A 16,562-nucleotide genomic window follows, 5' to 3' on the forward strand; every position below is an offset into this window, starting at 1 on the left:
GGTAAGTATGATCGATTATTAGCTTCATTCCCTCCTCTGGATAATTGGAGTTCTAGTCATTCTACCTCCTCACCAATAGTTCATATTATCAGTCTTTTAAAAACAATTGTAAACTTTTAAACTTCCAAATAAATCTTCATTCTATTTTATTTCCACAGAAATGGTGAGCTCTGCTGGAAGGTGCATTCGGGGATAGTTCCTGGGATGTCAAAAGAAAGTGCACCAACCTTGAGGATGAACCTACAGCCTGTGACACTGGCAGAGGAGACCAAGATCCAAGCGCAGCCCAACAAAAACCTAGAGATCCTCAAAGGAATTCCAGATTCTTGTCCTAGGTCATCCAGGGCATTGTGAGGCAAGACAGAATTGGAACAACAGGCTCAAAAAAGGAAGCTGACCTACTACTGACCCACTCACTGCGTGTATGTCTCTGAAGGGATAGGTCTGACCAAGTAAGACGGAGCTGCCTTTCCCAAGGTGGCATTAGGGGTTAGTGGCAGTGCTGACTTGGGATGGCGGAGGACACTGTCTCAATCTGGTCTTTGGTTCCACTTGGAAAACAAATCCAAATCTCCTCGTAGGCGGAACTTCAGATGGGCCAACAGAGCTCCCTGGAGGTATGAGGCTTGAAGCCTGAAGGGATCAGCGGTAACTGGGCACTACAGCCTGAGGGCCGTCAGCCCCAAGGAAGAGCTTCCTGCTTCCTCAAAGGATTTCTTTGCCTGAGGAAAGGTGGGAGCTGGCACACAAATCCGTACAGAATCTTCTGAAAATGGAGGCAAGGGTAATCCTGAAGAAGCCCCCTTGTCTGGTGACCAATGACAGTCCTAACTGGACTGACAAGTTAAAGGCTCCTCTCTTTGTGGTTCAGAATTTCACCCTATCTGCCCTATGGAGACGTTAACCTGGGCCCCAAGGAAGAGGCAGGCAGTAGCAGTCCCCTGTTCTAGTCCTCACCTTAAGACTGCATGGAAGACGTAGAAACAATAAATTACGGAGGGAGGCCTATTTCATAGAGCACAAAAGACTGTGTGGCCGGCAGGTCACGGGACTCTAAAGGGAGGCGAGGTACCACGCTGCAGCTAAGGAAGAGGTAACTAAGAGGCTGCTGCGATTAGGGCAGCACAGAGGGTCAGGCGGGGCAGGGAGGAGGCCAGCGGAGGGAGAAGACTGAGTGGAAAATGAAGCCTGAGAGCTCCCCAGGAGTGGGGAGAGGGTGGCCTGAGGCCCTGGGTCTGGTGTTGGGGGGGACCTGGGCTGACTGTGCCCAGCGTGGATTTCGAGTCGGACACCACCTTACTGGCTGGGAAAAGGAAGTTAATGCCTCCTCTCACATTGTCCAGCCCTTGGCGCCAGGGCTCGGTTTCATAGGTTTGGGGAAACGTGAAGCGCTTGTTTGAGATAACCAGCGGTGACTGTGGGGTAAAGGCGTGTTGGGAGGGATTCCTTCCCCGAGCGAGGGTAATCGCCCTCACTTCCGGGTGCCTGCGGATGGGAGGGTGGGGCTCCGAGGTCGGGGGCCAGAACCCAGATTCCTTTGCCCCCAGGTCGCCCACCTCCAGCGGCAGTCAAATGGCCCTTGAAAAAGGGTTGGAGGCCGCTGAGCAACTGCCGCGAACGCTACAGCAAGCCCTAAACCCAATCCTTTTGTCCGCACTGCATCTCCGTGGCGACGCGCTACGAAGTGCGGCTGCGCGAGGATGACGGAGCGCGGGCGAAAGGGAGAGGGTATTTTGGTTCCAGGCGCTCGCCGTCCTTTCCAGACTTGGTCGTCGGAAAGCTTCGGGTTCCTGTCTCCCCTTCCCCTTCCCCTTCCCTTTCCCGGCCCCGGTCCTCCCTCCCTCCCTGCCTCCCTGTTTTTCTACTGCCGCCCGGGGTCCGGGCCATTTTCTGGACCGGGCGCACTAAGGTGCGCGGCCCCGGGGCCCAGTATATGACCTGCCGTCTTGCTCCCGCTCGCTTCCCCCGCCCCATGTGGCTGCGGGGCCGCGGCGGCGCTGCCCACTATGGCCCGGAAAGCAGTTAGCAGGAAGCGGAAAGCGCCCGCCTCGCCGGGAGCTGGGAGCGACGCTCAGGGCCCAAAGGTGAGGGCTGAGAGGCCGGGCCCCGGGTGATAAGGCCGAGGCACCCAGAGGATAGGGTTCGCAAATCAGGGAACCGGAACGAGGTCCAAGGTCTTGGGGGGACGGGGGGCGGGTGAAGAGCGGAGCCGTGGTCAATAGGATCCGGGCTGGGCCAGCAGGAGTTCACTGAAAAGCAGATAGGCAGCAGGGGTGAGGAACTAAAGGGGAACGTGAAAACGAGACATATTCCTGGGAGGCCTGCAGCCGGGAACGGGGCTTGAGGAGAAAACAAACTGGGTTTCTGAGGAAGGGAAACCGAAGTCGAGGAGAATCGGGAACAAAACCTCCCGTAAAATACCGGGAGAGACAGTGAAGTCCGCCTTCCTGTGGCCCGGGGAAGGGGAAATGATTGCGTCTCTCATATAGGAATGAGCCTCCCTTTGGATACCCAAGCTCTGAGCTGGGCCTTTTGGCACTTGGACCCCTAGATGAAACAGCAGGTTCCAGGTATCACTCCTGTCCTGCTCTCTGGGTCCCTTCAGACTCAGATTTCCCGTGCCTCCCACCCCGTTGGTGTTTGATTTTTGGAATTCTGTAACTGCTTGGAGCGCAGACCTGGTGACAGGAAGGCGGCCACTGATAGGGCATCCCTGAAAGACCTGGGACCCCAGTTGGGCTCCTTGGGTTGCACCGTCCATGCTTCGCGGGGAGTACAGGCTGAGAGGGAGAAGGGGGCCCATTAGAGATGCAGCCGAGGTCTGTATGTTAATCTCTCGGCCCTTCACTCCCTCCTCTATCAAGGATAACTTTAAGGTACCTGAATCCTTCACTTATAAAAGGCCTTAGTAAACCTTTCATACTCTTTTCTGCTTACATTCCTTTCCTTTTCAGCCCTTGTTTTCCATAGGTATCACTATGAGCAGCATCTTTTCAATGTTGGAAGAGTTAAACTGGACTTCTAGATTGACTTTCCTCTTCCATTGTATTTGTATTTCTGTTGTATGTAAATCCTGCAGGATGAGTTCTTAGTGATTTCTCTAATACAGTAGGATCCCTTATTCTGACAAAGGTAGCCAAAGCAGTGATTTCTAATTTTGCTTTCCACAGTTTGGCTGGGATCACTCACTTCACAAAAGGAAAAGACTCCCCCCAGTGAAGAGATCCTTAGTGTACTACCTGAAGAACCGAGAAGTCAGGCTACAGAATGAAACCAACTACTCTCGAGTGTTGCATGGTTATGCAGCACAGCAACTTCCCAGCCTCCTGAAGGAGAGAGAGTTTCACTTGGGGACACTTAATAAAGTGTTTGCATCTCAGTGGCTGAATCATAGGCAAGTGGTGTGTGGCACAAAATGCAACACGGTAAGTTTCTGGGTGGATGTGAACTGTCTCCTAGTTCTGGATATATGGCTCCACATGTCCTAAAATCTCTCACTGCTGGTTTTCCCCATTAGTTCTTTGGGGGAGGAGATTGCCTTATTCTCCTTTCCATTCCCTCCTATCTGTTCATGACTTCTTCCCTTTTCTATTCCTTTTCCCACTTCCACATTTCTTTTCTGGTAAATCTTCAGAGGAGTCTGTTTCTTTAGGCCTCTTGCCATATGGATATGCCACTGCTTCTTGATTTTTTTTCCCCCCCTTTTTATGTTGTCTTTTAAGTCAGAGGCCTCAGAGGAAAGAATGATGGTCTGGGCATCATTCAGGATACAGGATAGTGAAAACCTAGGTGTTGTCTGCTAGGCTAAGGGCATATGTAGAAGTATTTAAACTCGTACTTGGCTAAAGATAGGAATAAGACAAACACTCTCTTTTTAGGGGATAGAATCTAAAGATATATTTCCTATAAAAAAGGGCAGGGAAGTGTTTGGTGGTATATTTCAGGATGTATTGGGTTGGCCAAAACGTTCATTTGGGTTTTTCCATAAGATTTTATGAAAGACCCGAACAAACGTTTTGGCCAACCCAGTAAATGTTTGGTCTTTGCTAAGTAGCCTTCTGAAAAGAATTCAGTAGCAAGAAAAATTGAATATGACATGGGTAGGAGAGTATTTTTACGTAGAATGACTTAGAAGATAGTTATAAGTGAATGAAGGGGAAATTTTATCAGTAAATTTAACCAGAACAATTAAAGGCATGGATAAAATATCAATCCATGATTGGATATTGTGGATATGATTAGAACAGAAGAGCACAAATAGCATGATGTCAGAGGAATGGCAAGTGAGAAAAAACAGGGCCTACAGGTGGGAAGTGATTCTTTTCTTTTTTAAGTAAATTTATTTATTTATTTATTTTTGGCTGCTTTGGGTCTTTGTTGCTGTGCGCAGGCTTTCTCTAGTTGCGGCGAGCAGGGGCTACTCTTTCATTGTGCGCAGGCTTCTCATTGCGGTGGCTTCTCTAGTTGCGGAGCACAGGCTGTAGGCACGTGGGCTTCAGCAGTTGTGGCACATGGGCTCAGTAGTTGTGGCTCACGGAATTAGTTGCTCTGCGCCATGTGGGATCTTCCCGGACCAGTGCTTGAACCCGTGTCCCCTGCATTGGCAGGCGGATTCTTAACCACTGCACCACCAGGGAAGCCCTGGGAAGTGATTCTGATTAACATGTGAGAAAAGATCAGATGTAGGTCCAGCTGCTCTCTGTTTTCACCTCACCCTGGGTGAACAGACAAGAAATGTCATAATGGCTGGGTGAATTTACCCTGGACAGAAACACATCTTGGATTAATTGAAAGAGAAGATGGCTCTAGATCAAGAAAGTCTTAAGTACTAGGAGAAGTATTTATTTATAAAGGACATAGGTAAAGGTTTAAACATGAGTTTTAAGGAACGATATAATACCATGGTGGTTGAGGCCAAGCTTTCATTTCCTCTTTTGTTGAAGGTTGCTTGTTATAAAGAAGCCTTTCAAAAGTAAATAGTGGTGGCAAGCTCCTACAAAACTTCCTTTTCCTAGTCTCTCAGGTCACTACTCTTGGTTTAAGAGAACTGTCATCGTTGTCACTTGGATTAGAAAGAGTCTTCCATTTAGAGGAATTCATTTCACACCCCATAACCATACAAACCATCATAGTGTTTTGCCCCAGCAAATGTTGCTGAATTTTAAACTGAATTAATCATCATAATCTCCTGCTTCTTGAATTTATTTACCCTCTTTTGAAGGTGAGAATAATGTTGAGTAGTAATTTAACCTACTCTTGATATGCGCCTCTTTCTGTCTTCCTGTTTCCTCATGACTTAAAGTGTTTAAGTGGAGTCTTGCTTTCTTTTCTTTTTATAATTAGTGTTTTTCTTTGCTTAGCTTTCAGAACCAAAATTGGGAACCAGGAACAGTGTTCTTCTCTGAACTTTGTAATATTTGGCAAATGATTCTCTTATCTGTGCCTTTGTTTTCCCATCTGTAAAATGCAAGTGCTGAGAAGGTAGCTGTATACATCTTGGGAAATATTTCAAGTTAGCAGTATCTTACTTGTTCAGAAATAGTAGTGGTGATAATGAATCCAAAGCCTTTTCCAATGCTCTTGGCACTCCCTGGGACTTCCCTCAGTTTAAAAGGAAAATTACTTAAATAGTTAGCACTATCTTTGGATAATATCTGAAGAGTTTGGGGAGGGAGGAGTTCATGTTGGATTCTCAATAGTAAATTAAGTTTTGATGTATTGAAATTTTACCATCAGTGAAATGATTTAAATGTATTCAGTAGGAAAGGTATACCACAACTGTTTATATTCTAAAATAATCTTTTAATATGTATCTGCGGGTTAGAAGTGCTTTTTCTCTTGGCTGCTGTGGGTATTCATGAGCGTTTGTTTAACTAAGCGTTTAACTGTTAGCGTTAACTAACATGCTAAAAAGTTAGGCCATTTCCAAGTTAACTGACTTGGGGCTATAGTATAGAAACATTTGCTGAGGCAGTGGGTCATCTGTGAAAAAAGCAGTAGAGGTTTTGTAAATTATTCTGTAGCTTGATTGGTGGGGTGGGAATTTCCCTGTGCTGTGGGCTAACACTCAAACTAGGGGCAGTCCATTCAACCTCTCTGAATTCCCTGGGCCTAATAAGCACAGGAATAAGATTGCTAGCCTATGTTTTTTGCTTTTTTTTTTTTTTTTTTGCCGCACCACACAGCTTGCAGGATGTTAGTTCCCCGACCGGGGATCGAACCCACGCCCCCTGCATTGGAAGCTCGGAGTCCTAACCACTGAACTGCCAGGGAATTCCCCAGCCTATGTTTTAATCATTAACAACATTACAACACTCATATTTTTACTAAATTATTTAAAGAAGGAGAGGTAGTATAACCTTAATTGAAATGTGGGTTTGGGAACCAGGATGGGTAGGTATATTTTCCCGCTTTAGTGTTACAAACTCAGGTTATGTACAGAGCCATACAGAAAAGCTAAATAAGAGAAGCTTGCCAGAAAAACGTTTGAAACAAAAAAACATTTGAAGAGAAAATGTTTAGTTTTGTGCTTTCAATCAGTTGAAGTTTGAGAGGGGGTAAAGATTGAAGTTAGTGGTTTAGGATTCACATATGTATAAGGGATTATTAAAATTGTTCTATTACCATGGAGAGAGGGTAGAGAAGTCACTCTTGGGTTCCATAAACCTTCCCTAAAATTGCAAAAATATCATTAGATGTATATTTTCTGAGCATGATGTGGGAGGATGGTGTAGGGGAGCAGTCCATAGATTTCATTACATTTTCGGAGGGAATATTGTGAGCCAAAAATGGGTAAGAACCATTGATATTGACAGGGGGGTTAAGAACAGAACCTTGGAGAACACCTACATTTATGGTGCAGGAAGATCTGCTACAGGGGGAGCAGGGAGGTCAGAGGAAAACCAGGAGAGTACCAAAAACAATTCAAGAAATTGGATATTTTGAGAGGGGTTGGTTTGGGAAGGATGGTGATAGGCAGAGTGATAATGTGTGCAGAGTTTGAGGTTTTTAATTTTAGACATGAACTCTTATTTCCCATATTTTGACTTTCAGGGACTCACTCACCTATAATAGATAAAATTGCTCCTTGCAGCTAGGGTGAACCTCCACCGCAGGGAACCATGAAGCCACTCAGTAAGAGAGTGTTAGAAAGGATTTGCAAGGGTGATTTGGGGAAAGGCTTAAGTACATAGGATTTTCACAGGAAAATCTCCTGTGGAATTATTTTCAGCAAGACCCCAAAGCCTAAGTGATAGTACCAGGCTAACTCCTGTTGCCAGAGCTGCTTTTATCTTTCTCACCAACTCCCAAAGTAATGGTCAGAAGTATACTGCTGACTTCACAGGCAGGCTTGGTGGATCACAATGAAGCAGACAAGATGAGGCTTGGGCTGCAATTTGCTGCCAGATGAGAGGAAGAAGCACTTGGAGAAGCCTAATTTTGGGGGTGGGGTGGAATAGTAGTTACCAGGGTTGAGAAAATAGCTATAATATTATAAACTTGAGTTTACATATTCAAACTCCTGAAATCATAAAAGCAGAATATGAAACTCAATTTGAGACACATGGAAACAAACAAAGGAAAAATGTGGGAGTTTTTTTTCTGACTGGATTTTGCATTCATTCCTCCTCGTATTACTATTTTATTTTCCCAATGGGGTTACAGCCCTTTAGAAAATGCTTTAAAATGCTTGCAGAATTCCTTGGGTTTGGCCAAGTGTACATCTCAGGTTAACAGCATTCTTCTTTTTTTTTTTTGAATTTTATTTTATTTTTTATACAGCAAGTTCTTATTAGTTCTCTACTTTATACATATTGGTGTATACATGTCAATCCCAATCTCCCAACTCATCTCAGCACATCCCCCCCACCCCACCCCACCCCACCCCACTTTCCCCCCTTGGTGTCCATATGATTATTCTCTACATCTGTGTCTCTATTTCTGCCTTGCAAACCAGTTCACCTGTACCATTTTTCTAGGTTCCACATATATGCGTTAATATACCATATTTGTTTTTCTCTTTCTGACTTACTTTACTCTGTATGACAGTCTCTAGGTCCATCCACGTCTCTACAAATGACCCAATTTCGTTCCTTTTTATGGCTGAGTAATATTCCATTGTATATATATACCACATCTTCTTTATCCATTCGTCCATCGATGGGCATTTAGGTTGCTTCCATGAGCTGGCTCTCGTAAATAGTGCTGCAATGAACTATTGCATGTGTGTGTGTGCATGCAATAGTGGGTGCATGTGTCTTTTTGAATTATTATGGTTTTCTCTGGGTATATGGCCAGTGGTGGGATTGCTGGGTCATATGGTAATTCTATTTTTAGTTCTTTAAGGAACCTCCATACAGTTTTCCATAGTGGCTGTATCAATTTACATTCCCACCAACAGTGCAAGAGGGTTCCCTTTTCTCCACACCCTCTCCAGCTTTTATTGTTTGTAGATTTTCTGATGATGCCCATTCTAACAGGTGTGAGGTGATACCTCATTGTAGTTTTGATTTGCATTTCTCTAATAATTAGTGATGTCGAGCAGCTTTTCATGTATTTGTTGGCCATCTGTATGTCTTCTTTGGAGAAATGTCTATTTAGGTCTTCTGCCCTTTTTTTTTTAATATAAATTTATTTTATTTATTTATTTTTATTTTTGGCTGTGTTGGGTCTCCGTTGCTGTGCTCCGGCTTTCTCTAGTTGCGGCGAGCAGGGGCTACTCTTCATTGTGGTGTGCGGGCTTCTCGTTGTGGTGGCTTCTCTTGTTGTGGAGCACAGGCTCAAGGCACTCGGGCTTCAGTAGTTGTGGCTTGAGGGCTCTATAGAGTGCAGGCTCAGTAGTTGTGGTGCATGGGCTTAGTTGCTCCACATCATGTGGGATCTTCCTGGACCGGGTCTGAAACCCATGTCCCCTGTATTGGCAGGCAGATTCTTAACTCCTGTGCCACCAGGGAAGCCCTCTGCCCATTTTTTGACAGGGTTGTTTGTTTTTTTAATATTGAGCTGCATAAGCTGTTTATATATTTTAGAGATTAATCCTTTGTAAACAGCATTCTTATCTGTATGATCCTTCTATATTTTGTAGTTAGGATATTAACCTGCTAATTAGGTTTTAGTTTTTTAAATGGCATATGGTTATTCTTTGTCTAGTAAGAAATGTTCACAGTTATCCCAGAATTAGTTTTTATCTTATTTTGAGAATATTTGACTCTTTTGAGAGGAAGATTTTAGATGTGGAAGTGATAGAATTGCTATCTTGGCAAGTTCATTCTGCTGGGCACATGTGCAGAAGTGTTTGTAGATTGAAAATCATTGTGTAAATGCTTCAAAAAGTCTAAAGTACTATGTCAGGTTAATTGATGTTATAAGGCTTTTGGAAGAGGAGCAGTAGGAATAAGTTTATGCCTCTTATATGTGATGGTGCTAGAGTTGGCTGCCCTTTTCTGACTTGTCTTCATCTTGAGAAGGTCTTGCTTGGATTAACGCAGGTATGGGCTCCAGGAATCCTGTTTCATGTAGTGTGTTGCAGACTTTAGTCACCCTCTGTATGTGAGGGAATTAATGGTCAAGAATGTTAGGGTGTGACCCATGTACTTATGATCAGTTAATCTATAGCAAGAGAGACAAGAATATACAATGGACAAAAGACAGTCTCTTCAATGAAAATTGGTGCTGGGAAAACTGGACAGCTACTTGTAAAAGAGTGACATTAGAACATTTTCTCATACCATATACAAAAATAAACTCAAAATGGATTAAAGTCCTAAGTTTAAGACTGGAAACCATAAAACACCTAGAAGAAAATATAGGCAGAAAACTCTGACATAAATCATAGCAGTATTTTTTGGGTATATCTCCTAAGGGAAAAGAAAAAAAGCATAATAAGCAAATGGGACCCAATTAAAAGCTTTTGCACAGCAAAGGAAAGCATCCACAAAATGAGAAGACAACATACTGAATGAGAAAATATTTGCAAGTGATATAAACAGTAAGGGGTTAATACCCCCCAATATGTAAACAATTTATACAACTCAATATCAGAAGAACAAACAACCTGATTAAAAATTGGGCAGGGGCTTCCCTGGTGGTGCAGTGGTTGAGAGTCTGCCTGCCAATGCAGGGGACACGGGTTCGTGCCACGGTCCGGGAAGATCCCACATGCCGTGGAGCGGCTGGGCCCGTGAGCCATGGCTGCTGAGCCTGCACGTCCAGAGCCTGTGCTGCGCAATGGGAGAAGCCACGACAGTGAGAGGCCCGCGTACCGCAAAAAAAAAAAAAATTGGGCAGGGGGCTTCTCTGGTGGCGCAGTGGTTAAGAATCCGCCAGCCAATGCAGGGGACACGGGTTCAAGCCCTGGTTGGGGAAGATCCCACATGCCGCAGAGTAGCTAAGCCCATGCACCACAACTACTGAGCCTGCACTCTAGAGCCCACAAGCCACAACTAGTGAAGCCTGCACACCTGGAGCTCGTGCTCCACAACAAGAGAAGCCACCACAATGAGAAGCCCACGCACTGCAATGAAGAGTAGCCCCCGGTCGCCACAACTAGAGAAAGCCTGCGCACAGCAATGAAGATCCAGTGCAGCCAAAAACAAAATAAATAAAATAAATAAATAAATTTATTTATTAAAAAAAAAATTGGGCAGAAGGCCTGAATAGACATTTTTTCAAAGAAGACATACACATGACCAACAGGCACGTGAAAAAATGCTCAATATCCCTAGTCATCAGAGAAGTGCAAATCAAAACCACAGTGAAGTATCACTTCACACTTGTGAGAATGGCTTTTATCAAAAAGACCACAAACAACAAATGTTGGTGAGGATGTGGAGAAAAGAGACCCCTTGTATGCTGTTGGTGGGAATGTAAATTGGTGCAGCCCTATGGAAAACAGCATGGAGGTTCCTCAAAAAACTAAAAGTAAAACTACTATATGATCCAGCAGTTCCACTCCTGGGTATATATCCAAAGAAAAAGAAAGCAAAAACTCTTAATTCAAAAAGATAACGTGCACCCTAATGTTCATAGCAGCATTATTTACAATTGCCAAGATATGGACGCAACCTAAATGTCTTAACAACAGATGAACAGATAAGATGTGAGATATACACACACACACAGACACACACACATACATACATATATATACATACACTTGCACACAACAATGGAATACTCCTCAACTATAAAAAATGAAATTTTGCCATTTGTGACAACATGGGTGGACCTGGAGGGTATTATGCTTAGTGTAATAAGTTAGAGAAAGACAAATACTGTATGTTATCACTTATATGTGGAATCTAAAAAATAAAACGAATGTATATACAAAACAGAAACTGACTCACAGATATAAAGAATAAACTAGTGGTTTCCAGTGGGGAGAGGGAAGGGGGGAGGGGCAAGATAGAGGTTGGGGATTAAGAGATACCAACTACTATGTATAAAATAAATAAGCTACAAGGATATATTGTATGACACAGGGAATATAGCCAATATTTTATAACAACTTTAAATGGAGTATAAGCCATAAAAATTTTGAATCATTATGTTGTACACCTGAAATGAATATAATATTGTAAATTAGCTATATACTTCAATAAAAATTTAAAAATTAATAAAAAGGGTCAGGGCCTGAACAGCAGTCCTATGGAAGGATTCAAGAATTTTAGGGCAGCTTTTCTCAACAAGAATATTGATGGTGTTTTGGTGGTTTCTTCCTTCTCTGGGACTTTACCTCATATTGCTGAAGATTTCACATTCTTGGCTTCTGCTCCATAGATGCCAGCAGTCCCCCTCTACCCTGCACCCTCAGTTATTGTGACAATCAGGCACATGCATGTGTACACGCAGGCACACATGCATGCATTTTCAAACATTGTGCCCTCAGTTGACAACCACCTCAGAGCTTGAGGTGGGCAGTTTTTCTCTTAAGTGATCTGAGCCCTTTATTTCAGGTATAGTCTGTTGGAAGCTTGGGACGTTGGAGAATGAACATAGGAGTAACATAGTGACTCTTGCACTCCAGGCTTTTTTTTTCTAGCTGGATCCTTGATAGACATTACAGTCAGAGAAAAAGGTCTTCTCAAGCTGACACATGGACGTTTTTTCTGTTGGAATGGGAGCAGTGCCCGGGTTTGGTTCAAGATGAATGAGAGTTTTTCCTGGTGATATCTAGGAGTATTGCTTTTTAGCTTGACCTTAAGCAGGATTCTTCATATATTTCCTGGTGTAGGAGATAAAAGGGAGAAACTGACCCAGAATTGGCAACTGGGTTCAATCCAGGATTATGGTTGGACTGCAACATTTGGCTGCTTCTTCTTTTTTTTTTTTTAATTTATTTCTGGCTGCGTTGGGTCTTCGTTGCTGCGCGGGCTTTCTCTAGTTGTAGCAAGTGGGAGCTACTCTTCATTGCAGTGCATAGGCTTCTCATTGGGGTGGCTTCTCTTGTTTCAGAGCACGGGCTCTAGGCACGCGGGCTCAGTAGCTGTGGCTCGCGGGCTCTAGAGCGCAGGCTCAGTAGTTGTGGCGCATGGGGTTAGTTGCTCCGCAGCATGTGGGATCTTCCTGGACCAGGGCTCGAACCCATGTCCCCTGCATTGGCAGGGGGATTCTTAACCGCTGCGCCACCAGGGAAGTCCCAACATTCAGCTTCTTAAACTGCTGATTCCACTTGAATGCCCTTATATGCCTTTGGATCCTTGGAGGCCATCAGTCCCTCTCACTTGTAGGTGGGGATGTTTTCATCAGGACAGTTTTTGAATGTGAGAAGAAATGGAGTAATATTTCTGCATTTCATTGGCTAGAATGTAGTGGGACAACTTTGTGTTTGCTTTTACTAAATTTATAACCATTTATTGAGTTTTTCCCATGTATAGCAAGACACTGCTTCATGTGGGGTTGCAGTGATATAGAAACAAATCTCAGACAGAGCTGGAAGGGACTGTAACCACTGGCCTCCACTTTTTTTTAGAGTTGAAGAAACAGACCCAAAGGGAGAAAAGTTATTTGTCTGAGATTCTATAATGAGTTAAGTTTGGGTCCTAATTTTCCTTATTCCTTGTCAGAATTCTTTATGTTATGCCAAGTACTCCTCAAACTTTCACTGCAATACCCGTAATGGCAGAGGACTGCCTGACCTCTGCTTAGCTTGGCTGGGATACGATACATAGCTGCGTGCAAAGTTAATAACAACATAGATGCCTCATTAGACGCGCCAACCAGGAGTGCTCCCGAGAGGAAGTCATTCCTAGCTAGGGTATTCAGAGAGGATTTCCTAGAGGAGGAAGAGTCTTCAACTATGGGAAGGAAGCAGGGATGTCCATTCCATAGCAGAGTCAGGAATATACAAGGAATGTTGAGCAACTCTGGATAGACCCATTTGGCTGATGCTGGGAAGAAACAAGGGAGAGTGACTCAAGTCGCCAGGGATTTGGTTGACAAGACTAACTGAATCTCCTGTAGGTAACTTTTTTTTTTTCTTTTCCTTCTGACTCATGTCTAGCCTTTAATAATGAATAATCCTGTTCATCACCTTTCTCATCTGGAGAATCGAGTCACATGCTTCGCCGCATGGCCCCTGGTGAATTTATGGCCTGTTCCTGCAGCCCTGTAGACTTGGAGGATGGGGAAACGTGGGTAGCTGAGAGCAGAGGTTTGCTGGGAGGTGCCTGGCAGGCTAACTACCTGCTGAAAGTTGGTAATGAGGTAGTCTGGTTACTTGATTTGGTTCCTGTTTTCCTTGGGCTCTTCCTTTAGTCTTCTTTTGCCAGTCCGCCTTCTTCTAAATTGATGTATATTTGATTTCTGATTGCTTAGGCCTTTGTTTCCTAAGCATGACTCAGGAACTGTCTGCATCACAATCACTTGAGGTATGTGTTTAAAATGCAAGTTTCCTGGTCCCCACTCCAGTACTGATTCAGGATTTTTCCTTCCGTGAAACCTAGGAATTGGAATTTTAAACAAGCTCTCAGGCAATTTTTATATGAATCACTGGCTTAGACTTTATGCTGTATAGCAATAATTTTTTTGTCACCTTATTAAATCTAGACCATTCATTTGAATTCTCCTTGTATTTTCTAAACCACACTCAGGGCATAGGTGGGACATCATGTTTAATGGATCTGAAAGAATTTCCTTGTAGGCATCTTGGTTAATATCTGTTCAGCAACCAGTAGTATGTAATCAGATCTTATTTCTGCAGTTTGAGGAAGCCCTTGACAAATAATTATTTTCCTTATATGCCAGTTCTGGTCTCAACAGACAAAGCAAGAAATTTGCCCATTCTTTTTTTGTGTGTGTGTGGCTGCGTTGTGTTTTCGTTGCTGTGCGTGGGCTTTCTCTAGTAGCAGCGAGCGGGGGCTACTCTTCATCGCGGTGCGTGGGCTTCTCATTGCGGTGGCTTCTCTTGTTGTGGAGCATGGGCTCTAGGCGCGCAGGTTTCAGTAGTTGTGGCACGCAGGCTTCAGTAGTTGTGGCATGCAGGCTTCAGTAGTGTGGCTTGTGGGTTCTAAAACGCAGACTCAGTAGTTGTGGCGCATGGGCTTAGTTGCTCCACAGCGTGTGGGATCTTCCTGGCCCAGGGCTCGAACCCCTGTCCCCTGCATTGGCAGGCAGATTCTTAACCACTGTGCCACCAGGGAAGACCCTGCCCATTCTTTTTTTAAGTCAGATCTTAGCTTAAGTCATTACTTTCCAATTTTTTGGTCTCTTTACTAGAAGAGTTATAGTAAACAAGTCAGAAATATCAACAAGTTTAAGTCATCTTGTATTGTGTATTTGGATTCAGAGATTCATGGGTTGAATCTGGACTCCATTTCTTACTAGCTTTGTACCCTTGGACAAGCCAGGTAATTTCTCCTTAGCCTTTCTTTCACCTTTAAAATAAATGGAGTGGGGACTTCCCTGGTGGTCTAGTGGTTAAGACTCCACGCTCCCAGTGCAGGGGGCCCGGGTTTGATCCCTCGTCAGGGAGCTAGATCCCACATGCATGCCGCAACTAAGAGTCCGCGTGCCACAAGGAAGATCCTACATGCAGCAACGAAGATACCACATGCCTCAACTAAGACCCAGTGCAGCCAAATAAGTAAATAAATACATATTTTAAAAATAATAATAATAATGGAGTGAGTAGTATCTGCCTAGCTCAGTCATGAAGAAAATTAAATAAGATGTTGGTTAGCTCAGTGCCTAAAACATGTACTTAGTAAATTGTTGATGTAATTAATGGCAGTGGAGGAGGAAGTGGTAACAGTAGTTTGATGGTTCTAGCCTTTAGGTGTATTTCTGGCCAAATTCAGGTACATAAGATAAGATAAGAAGTGACCATTTTTCTACCCTGTAAATTGGCTATTTTCTGTATGTCAGTCACATCCCAAGGAGCTTCAACATTTAAAAATAATTCATTTAGATATAATTTATATAAGAAAAAATACAATTAGGAAATTATAGTTAATTTCATCATAAAAGGGATATAGATAAAAGCAAAATATTTTTCTGTATACAAATTAAAGTGTTAACCAGTTCTGATAAGGATGTGGTGGAACAGGTCATATATTTATTGTCACTAAAACCCTTTTTTGAAAGTAATTTGGCATTATGTTTCAAAGACCTGGGGTGTATTGTTTGTTGAATGAAGAGCCTAAGAAGTATTATACCCTTTGACCTAATATTTTCATACTTTGGAAATTATCCAAAGGAAGAGAGAAGTCTTTTTTAACAAAATAATTATTGGAAGCTATTTTATCAAAATGTTAACAATAGAATAGTTAAGTAATTTATGGTAAATCAAATCTGCATGATATTATGGAGGTATTGACATAATTGCGAAGACTGTAATAACATGTAGAGCTTTTGATATGTTAAATGTAATGAGATACAGAATTCTCTCTGCTGATTATAGCTATGCACCATTATACATGCATGTGATTAAGGACTGAACAGGAACTTGACAAATGAAAAACAGACTTGAAAAGAGGGATAGGATTTTTTTTTTCTTTTTTTTTTGGCTGTGTCGTGTCTTGCGGCACACAAGATCTTGCATTGTGGTGTGCGGGCTCTTTGTTGCAGCGCGTGGGCTTCTCTCTAGTTGTGGCGCAGGGGCTCCAGGGCGCGTGAGCTCTGTAGTTGTGGCACACGGGCTCAGTAGTTGCAGCGTGCGAGCTTAGTTGCCCCGTGGCATGTGGGATCTTAGTTCCCTGACCAGGGATGGAACCGGAGTCTCCTGCATTGGAAGGTGGATTCTTAATCACTGGACCACCAGGGAAGTCCCGAGAGATAGGATTCTGAGCAATCTTTCTTGCATTTTTTATTTCCAGTATTGTAGATAAAGTATTGTCAATAAACTCTATAATTTAAAAAAAAAAGTTACTTAAGCTAGATGTTTTTTCTTAGCCTAAAGCAATGGTGAAAGTGGCCTTGCCAGGTTGCCATTCAATGCTTATCTTGTTTGCTGATGAAGATTGAGCAGTCATGGAGTATACCTCCTCTGTAGGGAAAGGATGTAAAGAAAGAGCTTGGAAATACAGTGGTAGGATATACGGCAAAAGAAGTTCCCCTCTCAAGTC

General features: G+C 43.4%; 1 protein-coding gene across 2 annotated transcripts in view; it reads left to right on the top strand.

Moving 5' to 3' along the window:
• Positions 1–1,740: 1,740 nt before the first annotated feature.
• Positions 1,741–16,562, top strand: part of DCAF12 (DDB1 and CUL4 associated factor 12) — a 40,689-nt gene continuing 25,867 nt past the window's right edge. Inside the window, exons 1-2 of one of the 2 annotated variants that reach the window (XM_022551597.3) lie at positions 1,741–2,084; positions 3,171–3,425. In XM_022551597.3, the coding sequence (XP_022407305.1) occupies positions 2,007–2,084; positions 3,171–3,425 (333 nt within the window). In that variant the 5' untranslated portion in view covers positions 1,741–2,006. Of the gene's footprint in view, positions 2,085–2,319; positions 2,877–3,170; positions 3,426–16,562 lie in introns of those variants that run through there. The other variant, XM_089912516.1, reaches the window with a different exon arrangement.

The sequence above is a fragment of the Delphinapterus leucas genome, chromosome 6, assembly GCF_059928025.1.
Source record: "Delphinapterus leucas isolate spDelLeu-1000000601 "Yukka" chromosome 6, BTC_Dleu_Yukka2, whole genome shotgun sequence".
In the NCBI taxonomy this organism is placed as follows: domain Eukaryota; kingdom Metazoa; phylum Chordata; class Mammalia; order Artiodactyla; family Monodontidae; genus Delphinapterus; species Delphinapterus leucas.